The sequence below is a fragment of the Macrobrachium nipponense genome, chromosome 23 (assembly GCF_015104395.2).
Source record: "Macrobrachium nipponense isolate FS-2020 chromosome 23, ASM1510439v2, whole genome shotgun sequence".
NCBI lineage: Eukaryota > Metazoa > Arthropoda > Malacostraca > Decapoda > Palaemonidae > Macrobrachium > Macrobrachium nipponense.
The window spans coordinates 78,554,902-78,571,731 of record NC_061090.1 but is presented as its reverse complement, the minus strand read 5'-3'; the positions used below and the strand labels follow the sequence as shown (position 1 = coordinate 78,571,731).

Here is a 16,830-nt window from a genome sequence, read left to right as displayed (position 1 = left end):
AAATGTGGTTGCTCCTTTCTTTCCAGTGGATGTACGATACTCTCTGGTTGTCAATAATCCTGATGCTATAGACGTTACAGCACCTTTCGTCTCTGCAGTGGAATTAGCATCAAGGCTCCGTTCCCTGAAAATGACTGGACCACCAACAACTGACGGTGGCATTGATGCCCTCATAACTGCCGCTAAAAAACTTCAGTGAGATTATATTACTTTAAAAAGACAGTTGTGCCATCATCAGTTTTTTTTTATTCCTGGCCTCCAACAGGAACTTTTTATAACTATGGAGTGATTGAGACTCAGGACATTATCATCATCATCATCTGTTTTCACTGAAGCATGGCCCTGAAAAATTTTGCATTCAGCCCCTTTTTCATATATTCCATCCTTTAGTTCAATAAAACATTTCATTCACTGGGTTAAACAAATAACCACAATTAATATCCAATAACTGTGATTTTTGTGGGACATTAGGTTTTTGGTTCTTGATCATTTTATCGAGCTAAGGTAATGATTTGCTTCAAAACTTGGTTTCATTACTGGAATACAGTACAGTGGACCCCCGCTTATTCGGGGTTCAGCAATTGCAGGTTTTTCTGTGGAATGCATTTTTCGGTAATTTGAAGGTTTTTGCCGAAAAATATTCCCTGATTATTGTATTTTCATGCTATTTTTGTGACTAGTAAACTCATTTTGTATCATAGGAAATGTATTTAGTCACCAAAAAAAGAATTTTTAGAGGTGTTCCAATCTATCACAGTTTTTTGGTATTTATGGCTGGTTGTGATACCTAACCCCCATGAATATGGGGAGTCCATTGTATGTATACTAAATTGAAAACATTTGACAACCTCCAGTAGCCATTATACATTTCATCAGGAATAATTTATTTTTCTTACATGTAATACCAAACTCTTATGCTTAAGTCCTTAGAATTGCAACAGGTGAGAACACCTTTCTTTTACAGATGGCGTCCTGGAGTGTCAAGAAATATAATCCAGTTGACATGTGATTCCTGCCTAGCAGGATTGTTTGTAGAAGAAGCCATGAGAGAGAATGACATTACATATCACCTTCTCTCGAGAGACGTTCCGAACACTGAAGGCCATGATACAAAGAAGACCAGAGCACTGAAGAAGAAACTGTTTGGATATGACGAGAAGTTTGTTTACAGTTCAGGAGGTAAAGCCGTTTGATTTGGTTTTCCTAGTTATTTTCTTTTTTTTTCATGAACAATTGCCTCTTTACTATGTATTTACCATTTTTTCTCTGTCTGCTCACAAGATTCTTAGGAAGGTTATAGAATGACTTCCATAAATTCTTAAGGACTATTCACAAGTTGTGAGGTAGTTCAGAATGTAAGTAGACTACATTTTAAATACAGATACTGTCAAAGGAAATTTCACAGTGTTAGAGAAAGATTTAATAACAACAATATGATTACCTCTCTCAGTGAATTTCAACTGAGGTTATACAGTTAACAACCACAGACTTCTGAGGTTGAAAAATCCAACCAGCTACGTACAGGGTTTGCAGGATTAAAATGTGCGTATTGGTGCTGATGCTGGCAGAGTTCTTTACTCAGTCTTTGAGTGCTTTCCAGTTAAGAATAGCCTAAGTTGATACTGCAATGATTAATAGTGTATGCATTTTTCCAATAATCATCTTCATTTTTTGGACCTAGCTTTTTACTTATAGCTTGGTAATCTTTACATGTATATCCTCAAAATAATTCTTTTACTTTAATATAACAGTATAATATAAATAACATGTAGTTCAAGTGGAAATGTATTTATAATGTGAAAAATCCTATTTTTATTGCTTTGGAAAGTAATGCAGTAGATTTATATGCATGAGAAAACATTCCATCAGACTTGATATTCTAAATAACCAGTCCGAGAAGAGCCGTTTTTAGGCTCAGAAGTCTGGATAAACTAATCCTTTATAATAAATTATTTTAGATGCTGCAAGAAAATTACTGTATCTTGTTAGCTTTGTTAATAACAATGAATTTTATACTGAAGCAGGTCAGAGAGTAGTATTTATCAAGAAATTTCATTTATTTTTGCAAGGTATAGACTTTTTTTGAAGAACAGTAATGTATATTATATATTGTTGCGAGTTAAAGTTTAATGCAACTGCAGTATGTGAATTGTGAGAATGCTGAGGGCTCCCATTGGGAAATTCTGCTACTATTTTCAGTTTGGTATGTTTGTGCCAGTTAATGCTATTGCATTACATAATATTGTTTAGAATAGTAAAACGAATTATGGTATGTATATTTGAAACATTTAGGTGAACTGTCAGACATTATCCTTCATGCGAGTCTAAGCTCTTGCAGGTGAAGTGCATCAGGTTAAGCATTTTTTGCGTATTGAGACAAATTCTAAATATCTATCAAGTTTATTGCAGGTCATTAAGCGCATGAAAATTCAGGTAAATTTCACTGTAATATAGGCTAGCCTACCCTAGCTCAGTGATATACCAGAATTTATTGGGTCATATTTCATTAGTTGTTTGGTGGTCAGTAGCTAGACCTGTAGATTATTGTTAGACCAGGTAAAGCTTCTTATAAGTTAGGACTAAGCTTAGCCAGGCTACTCTGCACACAACATATTATGTATAGCTTAAGCTGGCATTGGCTAGCTATAGTACATTTACTTTTCTAAGTTTGCTGTAGTGTCGTTTGTAGAGATATCATACTTCGCCAATTGCCATATTATGGTAATGATATTAGCTTCATGAAGCCCATTTAAATGGTTTCTGTTTCTAGAAATGTAGTGCTTTATATTTCCATCAGATATTTTGAATATCTTATTTTGTCAATTCTTGGTTAAGACCTCGGTTTCATTAATAAAAATGAAGATAAGGCATATTTTTTGCCAGGCGTTGCCAGATCTGAGTTTAGGGGTCCTATGATTTGCAAGAGGATTTAAAAAGTCATGGTCAATATCATTAAAGGATACTCGCTCTCGATCAGCCACTGTGATAAGTATAGACAGCTCAAGTGACTCAAATCCCAGTTTCCAGAAAATATATAGGAATGAGTGGATGTCTTTTCTTATAAAATGAACCAAACAAAACAAGATAGTGAATTGCCAAAGTCTTAATAGATTGATCGATTTATGAATTTATGGCCTAAGACCAAACACTGGAGCCAACAGGCCATTCAGCCTTTTTATAAATATAGACAGAAAATGACAGAGTAAATAGAATCAGGAATGAAATAAAAATGGAAAAAAAAATAATTAAACAGACAAGAAGCAAACCCTTTCCTGGACTCCCAAGGTCTAAAGCAAATCATCCTAAGAAGGATTATCTCTGCAGGAAGCATTTAAAGGGCCTTACATACCCATAGATATGACAACTCTGCCTTTTCTACCTGGCCCCACCAGAGCGATCTTAGAAAAGTAAATGCACTATAGGAGGAATCACTAAAGATTAGAAACACATGGAAACTTGATATGAAGGGTAGGCCTAAGCTAGCTGCCTGGGAGAAATTAGTCCCCATGTATTGATGAAAATTTTGAAGATATGTGTCAAATTCTTTTGAAGTTGTGAAAGATTGTCAAAAGGCTACTACATATGTTTTTTTCTTTATTTTTTAGGCAAAACACAGTACAATATAATAATTTCTCATCAACACTGAGTCCAATATCATCATTGGATGAATGATGGTTTGTTGGTCAGTGGAGGCCACGTGAATTACTGACATATTTAGGTAACTGTGAAAATATGAATGTTTTATATTTCGAAGTCCATTTTGGTTTTCTGTAATTTGGAGTTCTAACGTACCAGTTCATGAAGAGGTTACATAGCATCTTTCAGATTACTGTTTGCCTAAAAACTGAGGCATTTTATTTTATAGTAAATTTATTCCCTCATCACAGCTTTAGACCTAGCCTGTCACTATGCTATTCTAAAGTGTACCCATCTAAAGTAGCCTTTTCCCCAACAGTTCGTTCCTTCGTCAAATCAGTCAACAGGCTTGAATCAAAGGTCACTGTTAGGACAAATGACCCCAACTTAATTTCCTCTCAACTCATGTCAAGACAATTGTAAGGATTGCCCAAAGGATATATAAACTGGAGAAAGTAGAGTTAAGATTTTGACAGGTTTGTGGTAAAAGACTTGTCAGAACATCTGAAAAGTAAATGCGCAAAAAGCAATGAAATAAGAGTTGTCATCAAGAGAAGAACTAGGAGTCGTTATCATTCGTAATTCAAAACCTTCAAAAACCCTTATAATACTAGGATACATTAAGCATTCATTTAATATGAGGGAAAATGAGACAGTATGAACCTTTGTAATGCACTATAAAGTAAGAACCCACGTACAAAAGTTTGGAAAGGATGTATCCCGTTATGTACGGTTAAGTCAGTGATCCCCAAATAAGATGTTGTACCCCAGGTTGGTTATGTAAGGTTAGATCTTGAGAGTTGTCTCAAGATCTTTGACAAGTAATGAGATGACCTAGATTTGACTGGTGTTTCTAATTTTCATATTTTTGTATGCAATCTTTTACAGTGTTTAGGTAACTGTTTTTTGTACACGTTATACTGCATTAACCATTTTTTTTTTTTATCTTGCTCAGAGCTTGTATTTTAAACATTTTTGGATGAGTTCTTCTATAAGTTGGTCAAGGTTTGACAATTATTCTGGATGTGATGTTTTGTTGCATAACTGGGTTCCTGAAAACTGTGGACTTAATTTTCTAGTGATTTTTAAGACAGTTTTCACAGAGCCTGCGTTTTAACATAATCATGGTTAAGTTAGTGTATACATAATAAGGTACCCATTTCAACTCCTTCAGGTGTCCACTTGTATTACCTACAAATATCTGGAAGATCCTCCAAAATCCTTGAGATCTATAAAGGTGAATTAAATTAATTTTAGAAGGAAATTAATACAGCAGTAGCAGATTAAAAGTTTATTCCCATAAACTGTTTAGTGGCAGTAGAAACTGATTACACTAGCTATTTTATGTTGTTGAAAATAGCTTGCAGCAAATTTTGAATCAAGTTGAAAAAAAATACATTTAATTTTACTTGCATGGTAATAATATATATAAATGGAATAAAATTCAAGTGGATGGTATGGCAGCAAATCCTACATGAAGATTTATAAAAGGGATTTTGACGTAGGAAAAATCTATTTCTGGGCGAGGAAGCCGTGTCGTACCTTTCTCTTGTGTGATCTATTGTGTTGTTTTGCTTAGCTACAGTATATGCCAAATTTTTTCATGAATAAGAAGTACAGACAAGTACAATTTTACAGTGACAGTTAATCTGAATTGAATTGAATATAAAATTTAGGCCAAAGGCCAAGCACTGGGACCTATGAGGTCGTTCAGCGCTGGAATGGAAATCGATAGTATAAGGTTACAAAGGTGTAACAGGAGGAAAACCTTTTAGTTGCACTATGAATCAATTGTTAGGAGAGGTTGGAAAGTAAGATGTTAGAGAATATGAAAGGCGATAAAGGAAAAGGAAAGGAAGGGGTTGCAGCTTGGGGTTGCTGTGCACTGACAGCGCTACCTCCCCTACAGGGAACAGTTAATCTGTAAGTGGCTAGTTTTGACACTGTAGAGGAGTTTTAGGTTTATATTACATAATGGAGGTTCTGGCTAACTTTGACACATATGTGGTCTTGACAGTCCTTAGCTGCTAAGTGGCGTGGAATTGAAAATGCTTCTGGAATCTTTGCAGTATAGTCACAAAGTGTTTGTATACAATTTCAATACTTTTCTAATTTCAGATTATAAAAAATTAAAAGGTGATGCAGATGAACGTGAACTGATCACAGACATTGAAGGCTCTTGTGCAGAAGCTGCCCTGAGGACGAATGGATCAGTCTTCAATTCTCTAAAGTGGAATCCCAAGAAAGCTGTAAGTTCTTTCAGAGTTGAATACTGTACTTACCTTGAAATTTTAGAAAGTACCTTATGGATACAAAATACACAATTAGAAATTATTATATTGAGTCAATAGTAAAACCAACCCATTATCAATTGCAGACTTTGAAAACTAAGTTCTTGGACGTGTTTGCTCAGCGTGTAGTGCAGTCTAGTGTTACTCCTGACTGCCAAGAATGTCGCTGCACAGGGGGAAGGTCACGTGCTGTATTCAGCTGTCGCAAATGTTCAAACTGGAAGGCTGATGCACCTAGCATTGTACAGGTACTTTACTTTATTAATTGTGCTTTAATTTTTCTTAAGCTAAAGAACTTGAAAGCATCATTGTTCAAGGTACATTTCTGCTAGGAAGAACGCTACACAGGAAAAGCAGAACAAATCACAACTGATGTAAATACAATATATATTGTCCATTACAATCAGTAGTTTAAGTCTACATATTATGACAATAGATTTCAATGTTTGATAAGGACTTTTGCTGATATATGTAGTAGCAGTTTTTTTGGGGGCTCACATATCTTGGTAAAGTCTAGTCCATATGTTAGAACATGCTGTTTCTTCTTTATCTTGCTAATACAACATAATAATGAAACTAACTACTGTACCTTATGACTAACCTACTCATGACAAGATATTCTATAACATTTTTGTTAACTGAAAGAGCAGGTGTTTTATTGGACTGTATCATACAAAGAATGAACCATAAATTTGCTTCAGTCATATTTATTTTAGCTTTGACCAAATCAATGAAAAAGTATAGCAGTGATATATTTACCCTTATTTAAACTTGGTGAACTCTCCTAAGTAGGGTTTTCCTCTAAAAGTTTTTTTCCTCGGGATGATGCTCCCAACATATCTTTGGTCCATGCTAAATTCCATTTCTGTGATATTGTGCTCCTGCTGCATCCATAATCATGAAAATATGAAGGTATATTTTTGGGTCAAAACCATAGACCTGGGATAGTTTGGTGCAGTACTTGAAGCCTCCATGGCCCTATACCAGTTAGCTTCAGGGTTACCTGTTTTTTTTTTTTTTTTTTTTCTTATGTAGGTTTAGGGTTTGCTGCCAAAGTTGATCAATGCAAGGGAGCATGTGTAAGATATTTGAGGAATTCTGTAAAGTCAAATTTTAAGTATGAACAGTTAAAAAAAAAAAAGGTCATGTGTTAGGGTTTGCTGGTTGGCAGTCATAGGTGCCAGATGATGGAGACTTATTATTCAAGCCTGTTGGGAAGATGAACCTGCACATACAATTGAGATTGACAGACAAAAAGCTCTGCTCTCTGGTGGATCATTTACTTTTTGGACAAGTGCCATGATGGAAACTGGCCAGGTTTAGTGTATCAGGTAGATATAACTTGGCCCATATTTGGAGTCTGTAGGTGAATGCATATCCCTTCATGAGGGGAACAATTAGTTGGTTGGGTATAATATATAGACCTAATGGAAGAGAATGCATCAGGAACAGCAGACTCCATTAAGTTTGGTCAAGTTCTTCAGTCCTCAGGACAAGATTACTTGTCCTTCATATGATTTGACATAAACATTCAGACTAATTATTACCCTTACGATTATAAAGTGTAGTGCAACTGGTGGTGATGCCCCTCTGATGGAGAGACTGCCTCAAGTTATCTGACATGAATGATGATCTACCATTAGAACGGAGACATCATGGCCTTCTGAAGATGGAAAACAACTCAAAGAAGCACTGACACATCCGGAATCAACATAGAGAATACTATAATGAAACACAATCTGTATTGTCTCAATGAAAGCAAAGTTCCAACATATTTTTCAAATACACACCTAACCTTTTCTTCAATTGACATTTCATTATGTTCAAATGATGTAGCGGAGAAATTTGAATGGAACGTCCTAGACGATTCATACACAAGTGACCATTTCCCAATCATTCTGAACTACTTAAGTAATGTCAAAATATTGCCACCTACAAGATATAATATCCAAAAAGCTAACTGGGATAAATATTTCCTATACACACGAAACATACCACCATTCCCACATAATGAAGATCACAATACTACATGTGAATCCTTCTCAAACTTCATAATAAATGCTGCAGATAAAAGTATTCCAAAAACCAAAACACATTCCACAAAATCCCCTGTCCCATGGTGGAATCCAACATTAACAACATTAAGTAAAATAAAACATATATTGAGTCGCATTCTACAGACTCAAAACTCGCCTTAAATCACTCAACAAAATGCCCTATAGTATAAACATATTAAACAAAATAGTTATAACAAACATAACAATTAACCACATTAAACCACTATATAACAAATATACAGCCAAATTTAGAAAAACGGTAATAGCTGAAAAAATCGCATCATGGAAGGAATATGTCTCAAACATATCTTCAAACACATCCACAAGGGATGTCTGGCAAAAGATAAGGAAAATCAATGGAAAACATATAAGACCTCCAAGAAGTGCAATACATTTAAATGGAAAAATATACCATGATACTTATGAAATATCAAACATAATGGGAAACATTTTGAAAACATCAGTGCTTACTCCAGCCTAGTACACATTTTCAAAGTATCAGAAAACAAAAAGAAAATATAATACTCAATTTTGAAACTCTTGAAGACCTGGAATATAACTATATTTTTAACATGGATGAACTAGATAATGCCATCAACTCTTGTCATCCCTCTGCACCAGGATATGATAAAATATCATTTGAAATGATAGAAAAATTAGCTCCTATAGCTAAATCATATTTATTAAAATTTTACAATAGTATCTGGCTAAAACGTGTCTTTCCTGATAAATGGAAACATGCCATAATTATTCCAATAAACAAACCAGGAAAGGATGCAAGTAATCCATCCAATTATAGACCGATATCTCTAACAAGTTGCCTATGCAAAATCTTAGAAAAAATGGTTAATGCACGATTAACGTATGTAATAACCAAAGAATCCATTTTAACACCAACACAATCTGGTTCAATAGCTGGCAGATCAACCCTAGATCCCTTAACACATTTAGAAGATCATATCAAAAAAGGCTTTGAACAAAAGAAATTAACAGTAGCTATATTTTTTGATATAGAAAAAGCATACGATACAACATGGAAACATAACATCATGCAAAAACTCCACTCCAAGGGACTAAGAGGCCACTTACCAATATTTATTAAGAACTTCTTAACAAACAGAACTTTTCAAGTAAGAGTAGAAAATTCCTACTCAGTAACCTATAAACTGGAAGAAGGAATCCCTCAAGGTAGTGTCTTGAGCTGTACATTGTTTGCTTTAGCAATCAATGACATTACTATAAATTTACCAAGTGGTGTAAAAAAACAGTTTATATGTTGATGACTTTGTCATTTACTATACGAGTAGTAATCTGAGACATGCTCAGAGAGTTCTCAGTACTGCCATTTCAAATATATGTAGTTGGGCAAATTCAGTTGGATTTAAATTTTCAACTGATAAAACAAAAGCAATCGTCTTCTACAAAGACAAAAGGTGGATGAAGAACCAAACAATCAAACTGCATCTTTATAGCACTGAAATACAATTTTGTACAAAAATCAAGTATCTAGGAGTAATATTTGATCAACATTTAAATTGGAAAGAGCACATCAAATACATTAAAGCCAAGGGCATCAAAGCCCTTGCCATATTAAAAAAGTTATCACACACTAATTGGGGAGCAAAGCGAGACATTTTATTAATGATATATAAGGCAACAGTCTTATCCATAATAGATTACTGCTGTCCAATATATTCATCCGCCTCAGAATCTGCATTAAAATCTCTCGATGCAGTGCACCATGAAGGCGTGCGATTGTGCACAGGAGCTTTCCGATCATCCCCAACAAACTCCACTTTTGGTGGAGGCAGGTGTTTTGCCCTTAAAACATCACCGTAATTTAATAACAATACAAAGAGGTCTTTCAATGCAAGCAGGATCGTCTCCTGCAACTTACTGCTTCCAAAACTGTAATCAAGTAACAGCAGTTAATAGTACTAGCTCTTTCCCAAAAAGAGCTAGATACATAATGAACATACATAATATGAATCCAATTTTTCACCCACCAATGGAATTGCCACCACCATGGATTTTAAATAGAGTAAAGATATGTACCTCCCTGTCTTACCTACTCAAAAAACAAATGACAAATACGGAAATGTACCGCCAACATGCTTTGGAGCACATTAGAAGAAAAGGCGACAAATTTATGATATATACAGACGGCTCCAAAAATAATGTTGGAGTAGGAGCATCTGCATATTCGAAAAAATATGTTAAGTAAAAAAAGCCTACCTTCAATATCATCAGTATTTACTGCTGAAGTCACAGCCATACAGATGGCTCTAGATATGATATCTGAGGCAAAAGCAAGTGTCTCTGTTATTTTCAGTGACTCACGTAGCGCTATAGATGCAATAAGACAGTATAAACCAGGAAACCAAATAGTACAGGAAATTCAAATAAAAATTCATCAACTCCTCCAATCAGGAATATCAATGGAAATATGTTGGATCCCAGCACACGTAGGAATAAAAGGAAATGAATATGCAGACTCTGCTGCCCCAAATTAGCCTGCACTATCCCTCCAACAATTTCATATGCCCCAGTGTCAGACTGGGTAAAATCAGTTAAAACATTAATTTACCAGGATTGGAAAGAAGAATGGGCCTCTGTGCCAACAACAAATGAACTTAAAAATATAAAAACTTAAGTCTATGCATGGAGGACATCCTCACAGGAGGAAAGAGCAAAAGAGGTGATCCTAGCAAGGCTACGTATAGGACACACAAGATTCTCACATGGTCACTTGATGTCAACACCACATGCTGACCCAGTGAAATGTAACAGATGTCAAACACCCATGACAGTACAGCATTTGCTTGTAGTGCCCAAATTGGACCCAGCAAAGATCTATTTATCTGCGGAGTTCGGAAATGAAAAATATTCTTGCGGAAAGCAGGGATTTTTCAATTAATAAAATCATAAATTTTTTAAATAAGACGGGTTTCTCAAATAAAGTCTAATTTTTTTTTTTTTTTTTTTTTTCTTTTTTTTTTTTTTCCTTTTTTTTTCCTTTTTTTTTTTTTTTCTCTCAGGATTGATCCCTGAGAACCAGCCCGAGAAGAGTCTACTTGAGACTCAGAGGTCTGGAAAAACTAACACCTATTAATTAATAATACTTGTCCTTCATATGATTTGACATAAACATTCAGACTAATTATTACCCTTACGATTATAAAGTGTAGTGCAACTGGTGGTGATGCCCCTCTGATGGAGAGACTGCCTCAAGTTATCTGACATGAATGATGATCTACCATTAGAACGGAGACATCATGGCCTTCTGAAGATGGAAAACAACTCAAAGAAGCACTTGATCACATCAGAAGAAAGATCCCTTCATGGATTGGCAAATGGAAACCTTCAGAAATCAATAATTGTTAATAAGGAGCAGTCTTAGAAAAGTTAGGAAGGAAGGGGTTGGGCATTGAAATTTATATTTTAAGCTCTTGAAGAGCTGCTGAAGCATCAATAAGTGTTTCATAATTATTTCTCTAAAAATGACGTTTCAGTTCTTGGCAAACTGAGGTATGTATTTGCTTTCTTTCTTATAGAGCTCAGAAGGTTCTGGCATTAGATAAAGCGGTCTAGTCTCACTGTTCCTGGATGACACAAAGCATTCTACAGTCTCACTGTTACTGGATGAGACAAAGCATTATACAGAAAATCAATGTCGAGATATTAAAGGTGATACCACACACTCAAGACAGGATGAGCACTACATACTTAGTGTGTTAGCAGCCATGCATTTTGGTTGCCTGAACAGTGTCATAGCAAAAGCAGGGTAATTCGGGTCACCACTGCACTGTTTCATCATTCTTAATTTTACCAGCAGGTTTTGTATCAAACATGAAGGCAACCAGTGCCTGATCGGTGATAATAGCATATGAATTGATCCCTGCTTCAATGCTATTGGACATCTCCATAACGGAGTGTGTCTGTTTACTAGCTCGGAGAGTCTGGGAAAAGGCAATAGGGTGTCCAAACTGGCCAAGTGTACCAACAGTAGTGAAACCAGAGGTTTCAGTCTCAAGAATGAGCAAGGAAGATATGTAGAAAGCTGTAACTGCCACATCATTGTTGGTGTGGTTATAGGTCACAGCAACAGCAGAAGATGAGAGAAAAACTCTTGGTCTGGGCGAGTTGTATTAAAAAAAAATACAGAGCTAAGAGTAGTAAGCAATCGTGCTGATGCCCATCACGTTGAAGCTGGCATCTTACAAACAGTCCACATGTGTTCTGAGCCAAGTTTTTTCAAGTTTTATTAAATAGTGCTACAAAACATTATGATGGGGATGGGAATATGACTGAGAATACACATTTTTGTGTTTAGGACAAGGTTATATTTTCTGGTTGTTCCTTCTGCTTCGATCCACAGATTGTTAAATTAAATATATCTGTAGCGCCTCAGCGGCGTGGTTGGTATAGTATTAGTGTTCCACCTCGGTGGTCGCGGGTTCGATTCTCGGCCATTCCATTGAGGAGGGAGAGATGTGTATTTGTTGATAGAAGTTCACTCTCGACGTGGGTTCGGAAGTCCCGTAAAGCCGTTGGTCCCGCTGCTGAATAACCAATGGTTCCATGCAACATAAAAGCACCATACAAACAAACAATAAATATATCTGTATGTCTTTCCCAGCTTTCTCAGGGAATTGTGGTTAGTTATTCTTTAAAAACTTGCCACAGATATAGTTCTTAGTAGGCTTCTTTTCATCCTCTGCTGAGTATTTGGTGATGTTTACATACTTTGAAAGGCACTTGTAATAAGTGTTTTCTGGGCAAATTTTGTCACTACCATCAATTCTAGGTAATGGATAGGCATCCAATAAAATAATGTTTGTTGTTTGCAAATGGGATCTCAACACTGGCATGCTGCCTAAGGATATTGTGTCCAAGGATACTGCAGCAACATAATTCTGTAGGCTCAGACATCAAGTTGTTGAGGTAATACATAATCATTATATAGGTCAACTTTAGTAAGGCAGTAGCCAGGTACACAGGTTGAGAGAGGTTATGGCCATAGTCATCTGTCTCTCTTGAACAATAAATCTTTCATTTCATGTATGTAACTTACCAAGTAATTATATTACCTAAAGTTTCACTCGTTGGCAGCTTAAAATTTTGAAGTTCGGGGTAACACTAGTTTGTGTAGGTTAATCGGCCCTGCCCACTTTCAGGGTAAGGAAGGAACAACGCAGCTGAGTTTTCTGGAGGCTCTTAACTGAAGTTCAATTGTATGTGGTCAGGTTAATTTTGATTTTTGTCTATTTATTCATTGGTATTTTTCTTGCTTTGGTGTTATACTGGTACCCTTTGGTTTTGTATTTGTCAAGTTTTCTGTTTGATTCTTTGGTAAGAAGACTTTAATACCGGAATTGACTTATATTGACTTGTAGTTTAGCCGACTTGTTATCATGTCTGACTCAAGGGCAAGTAGCTTACGGTATCACTAATGACGCCAAATATGATTCTCACACTGTGTACTGAATGTAGGGGACAGGTGTGCTCCATTAATTTGACCTGCAATGAGTGTTCTGACTGGGATGCCAAAAACAGAGGGTATTAGAATAAGATGACCAAATTTCCAAGACAAAATCCGGGGACATTTTCGGTTCAAAGGCGCAAAAACCTCCAAAACATGACATGTTTTTGTCATTGAAAAGCTAAAATGGGGACACTGCTCTTACCATTCATAAAGCAGCATTCTCTCAACCTATTTATCCTAAACTGGAAAGGTAGGCTACAATTTAAGGACTACTTACCAGTGATTGAACAGAATTAAAATTATCTATGGGCAAAACACCGCTGGATGGTAGAGACTGGGGCTGGCTGGTTGCTGGTGAGAAGGCAAGAGGGGAGTCAGGGACGTGCATGACAATACTGACATTGGTTTGGCGGGAAATTTGGTTTCATGTTCTTGGAAGGTAATCTCGCAAATTATACTGTGCAAAGCTATTCATCATTTCCTTAGTTATATACACTGTATAGTGTGAGTAGTACAGTGTGGAACTATGTATAGTTTGGTCAACATTTCTTTTTTTTTTATTCCAATTTTGGATCTTTCAGTCAGGGTAAAAACCGGCGACATTTCCGGGGACAGCAGTAGCCAGGGACAGGTCAATGAAAACGGGGATCGGGGACGTCTGGTCATCCTATATTAGAATCACATTTAAATAAATTAAGACAAGGACAGGAAACTTAAGGTGGCCACTAGAGCCAAGAGTAAAAATGTGGAGAATAATGTAGTTAGTTCTGTTAAGTCTTCTGTAGATGTTCTTGTAATTTCTGTACCCGCTCCTTCTTTGTCCCCCATTCCTCATACTTTAACTAATCAACCTGCTCCTTTACCCATAACAGTGGCCCAGTTGGGCGTATCAATGAAAGTCCTTATAGACAAAGTGGATAATAAGTGTTGGTTAAGTAACAGTGGAGGAGGTGCCTGTTCATCCCGCCAATGCTCCTAGGCAGAGGTCATGGCATACTCCCCTACACATGGGAGCATTCATACCGGAAGCCCAAGGGAGGTCCATGAACAGGTGCCCCCTCGATCAGACCTGTTGCAGCATCCCAGGTTGCCACTTCGGATGGCTGTTGGAAAGGTATCCAGATGGTAGTGAGTCGGCTGGCCTTTAGTTCTGAGTCTTCCAGCCTGTAGTGGAAGTTAAGAATAACTTAGTTTTACCAGACCGCTAAGCTGATTAACAGTTCTCCTAGGGCTGGCCTGAAGGATTAGATATTTTTACGTGGCTAGGAACCAATTGGCCACCTAGCAATGGGATCTACAGCTTATTGTGGGATACAAACCACATTATATTAAGAAATGAATTTCTATCACCAGAAATTAATTCCTCTGATTCCACGTTGGCCACACCGAGAATTGAACTTCGGACCACTGGATTAGTAGCAGAGCGCGAAAGCCACTCATCCAATGAGGAACTCTGAGTGGAAGTGTTGATGGCACTTTAGTGATTTATCGCGTCCATTTTAGGGATTGTGTGCTGCCATTATGTAGTTTTGGGATTCTCCAGAGAATTTTCTGCCAGAATGCCCTGTGCTAATACCAGCGCTTTCTCCGTGGAAGAAACATTCTTCTTCTAGGAGCAACCTCCCATTGGCGCATGAGCTCCCATTTGCCCCCATGCTGCATTTGGCAATGGATCTCCCTCTGGTGCTTGAACGTTCTGTCACACCAGAGCACCCATTAACGTGCCAGACACCTGCAGAGTCACACTTCTCACTGAACTCCTAGGATGAAGAGAGGGACATTGGTGAAGTAGATCAGAATTGTACACCTTCAGCCCATGCAGCCTTGATGAATGATTTACTGCTTCTTTTCTGGGAGTGAGTGCCTCATCCCAAGGAGACTTCTCCAGGCTCATTGATTCTTCTCAAAGATCTGCCTTCGCCAAAGTAATGTTCTCCGCTGCCGAATTAGATCACTTTTATAAGAATTTATTCAAGATTTTTAAAGTTATAAGTTTTCTACATTGGTCTGGCTGGAAAGATTAAGTTTTTCAGTTTTGCTCGAGGATGTCGCCTTCGATTGGCTGAATGTCCTATCATGCAACAATAAGGGTATTAGAGATAGCACACAAGAAATTGTTTCTCTCTTTGCAACGGGCGTGCTCAAAAAGAGAGAGCTTAGGTGTTTGTTCACCTTGAAGGGCATCACATCTTCTCAGGAGTCAGCTTGTTTTCACCTCTTTACTTGCTCTTTACTGTAGAGAATTTTCTTTGGTTAATTGGATCCAGTTCAGTGTCTCCTCTTTAGCCTCTGCCTTTTATAGTGGCAGATCAAGACCTAATTCTAGACCCAGGATGAACCTTCGTTTCTCATCCTGCCCTTTAAAGACTTCCACCAAAAGTGAAGTTCCCCGAAAGTGAAGTTCCTTCCCTCCATGCGCCAGTAGGAGCCAGGCTCCTCCATTTATGGGAGAGATGGAGTATGAGAGGAGCGGAGGAGGAAGGAGGATTGTGGAATTGATGAAAGGTTATTCCATTCCATTCAAGGAGAAACTTCCTTTAGTCAACTCCCCCATTACATTGACTGCCTATTCAGTAGGTTTGTTTGTTTGTATGGTATATTTATGTTGCATGGAACCAGTGATTATTCAGCAACAGGACCAATGGCTTTATGTGATTTCCAAACCACGTCAAGAGTGAACTTCTATCACCAGAAATACACATCTCTCTCTCCTTCATGGAATGCCCGAGAATTGAACTCACGGCCACCGAGGTGGCAGGCCAAGACCAAAACTGATCACCCCAATGAGGCGCTCCCGCCTATTCATTAGGTAGGCTTTGAGAGGTATTCAGCCTTCTCAAACAAAGTCTCATATCTCCTTCAGAAAGAAGCCATCGAAGTATAGTCAGTTCGGATGGCTTCTACATTTATCTCCATGTGGTACCCAAAGCATTAGGGGGAATGGAGGCCAGTAATGGATGTCAGTGCCTTGAATTTCTTTGCCAAAATAATGGAACTCAAAATGGAAACAAGTCATTCTGTCATGTCATCCATTCACCAAGGCAACTGGATGACATCTATAGACATGCAGGATGCCTATTTTCACATCCACAACAGAGTATACCAGTTCTCACCCCTATGCTTTGGGCTTTTGACAGCACCGCAAGTCTTTACTCAGGTACTATGCTCGTCCAATGACTTCATATAATGGGATTCAACATCTCCCTCTTTTTAGATGTGCCTATTTATGTCACTGTAGAAGGAAAGGTGCTTGGAAGATCTTCAAGACCCTTCTCTTAGTACGGGATTTGGGCCTATTAATCAACAATCACAAGTCCCAACTGGTTCCTACACAGAGAATTCTATAGTGATAGATTCTAGG

The 16,830-nt window shown here is 37.3% G+C and overlaps 1 protein-coding gene across 1 annotated transcript in view; it reads left to right on the top strand.

The window, feature by feature from the left end:
• Positions 1 to 16,830, top strand: part of LOC135198290 (uncharacterized) — a 220,918-nt gene that overhangs the window by 182,032 nt on the left and 22,056 nt on the right. The window contains exons 43-46 of the mRNA XM_064225864.1: positions 27 to 195; positions 965 to 1,179; positions 5,755 to 5,885; positions 6,014 to 6,175. Of these exons, the coding sequence (XP_064081934.1) occupies positions 27 to 195; positions 965 to 1,179; positions 5,755 to 5,885; positions 6,014 to 6,175 (677 nt within the window). The remainder of the gene's footprint in view (positions 1 to 26; positions 196 to 964; positions 1,180 to 5,754; positions 5,886 to 6,013; positions 6,176 to 16,830) is intronic.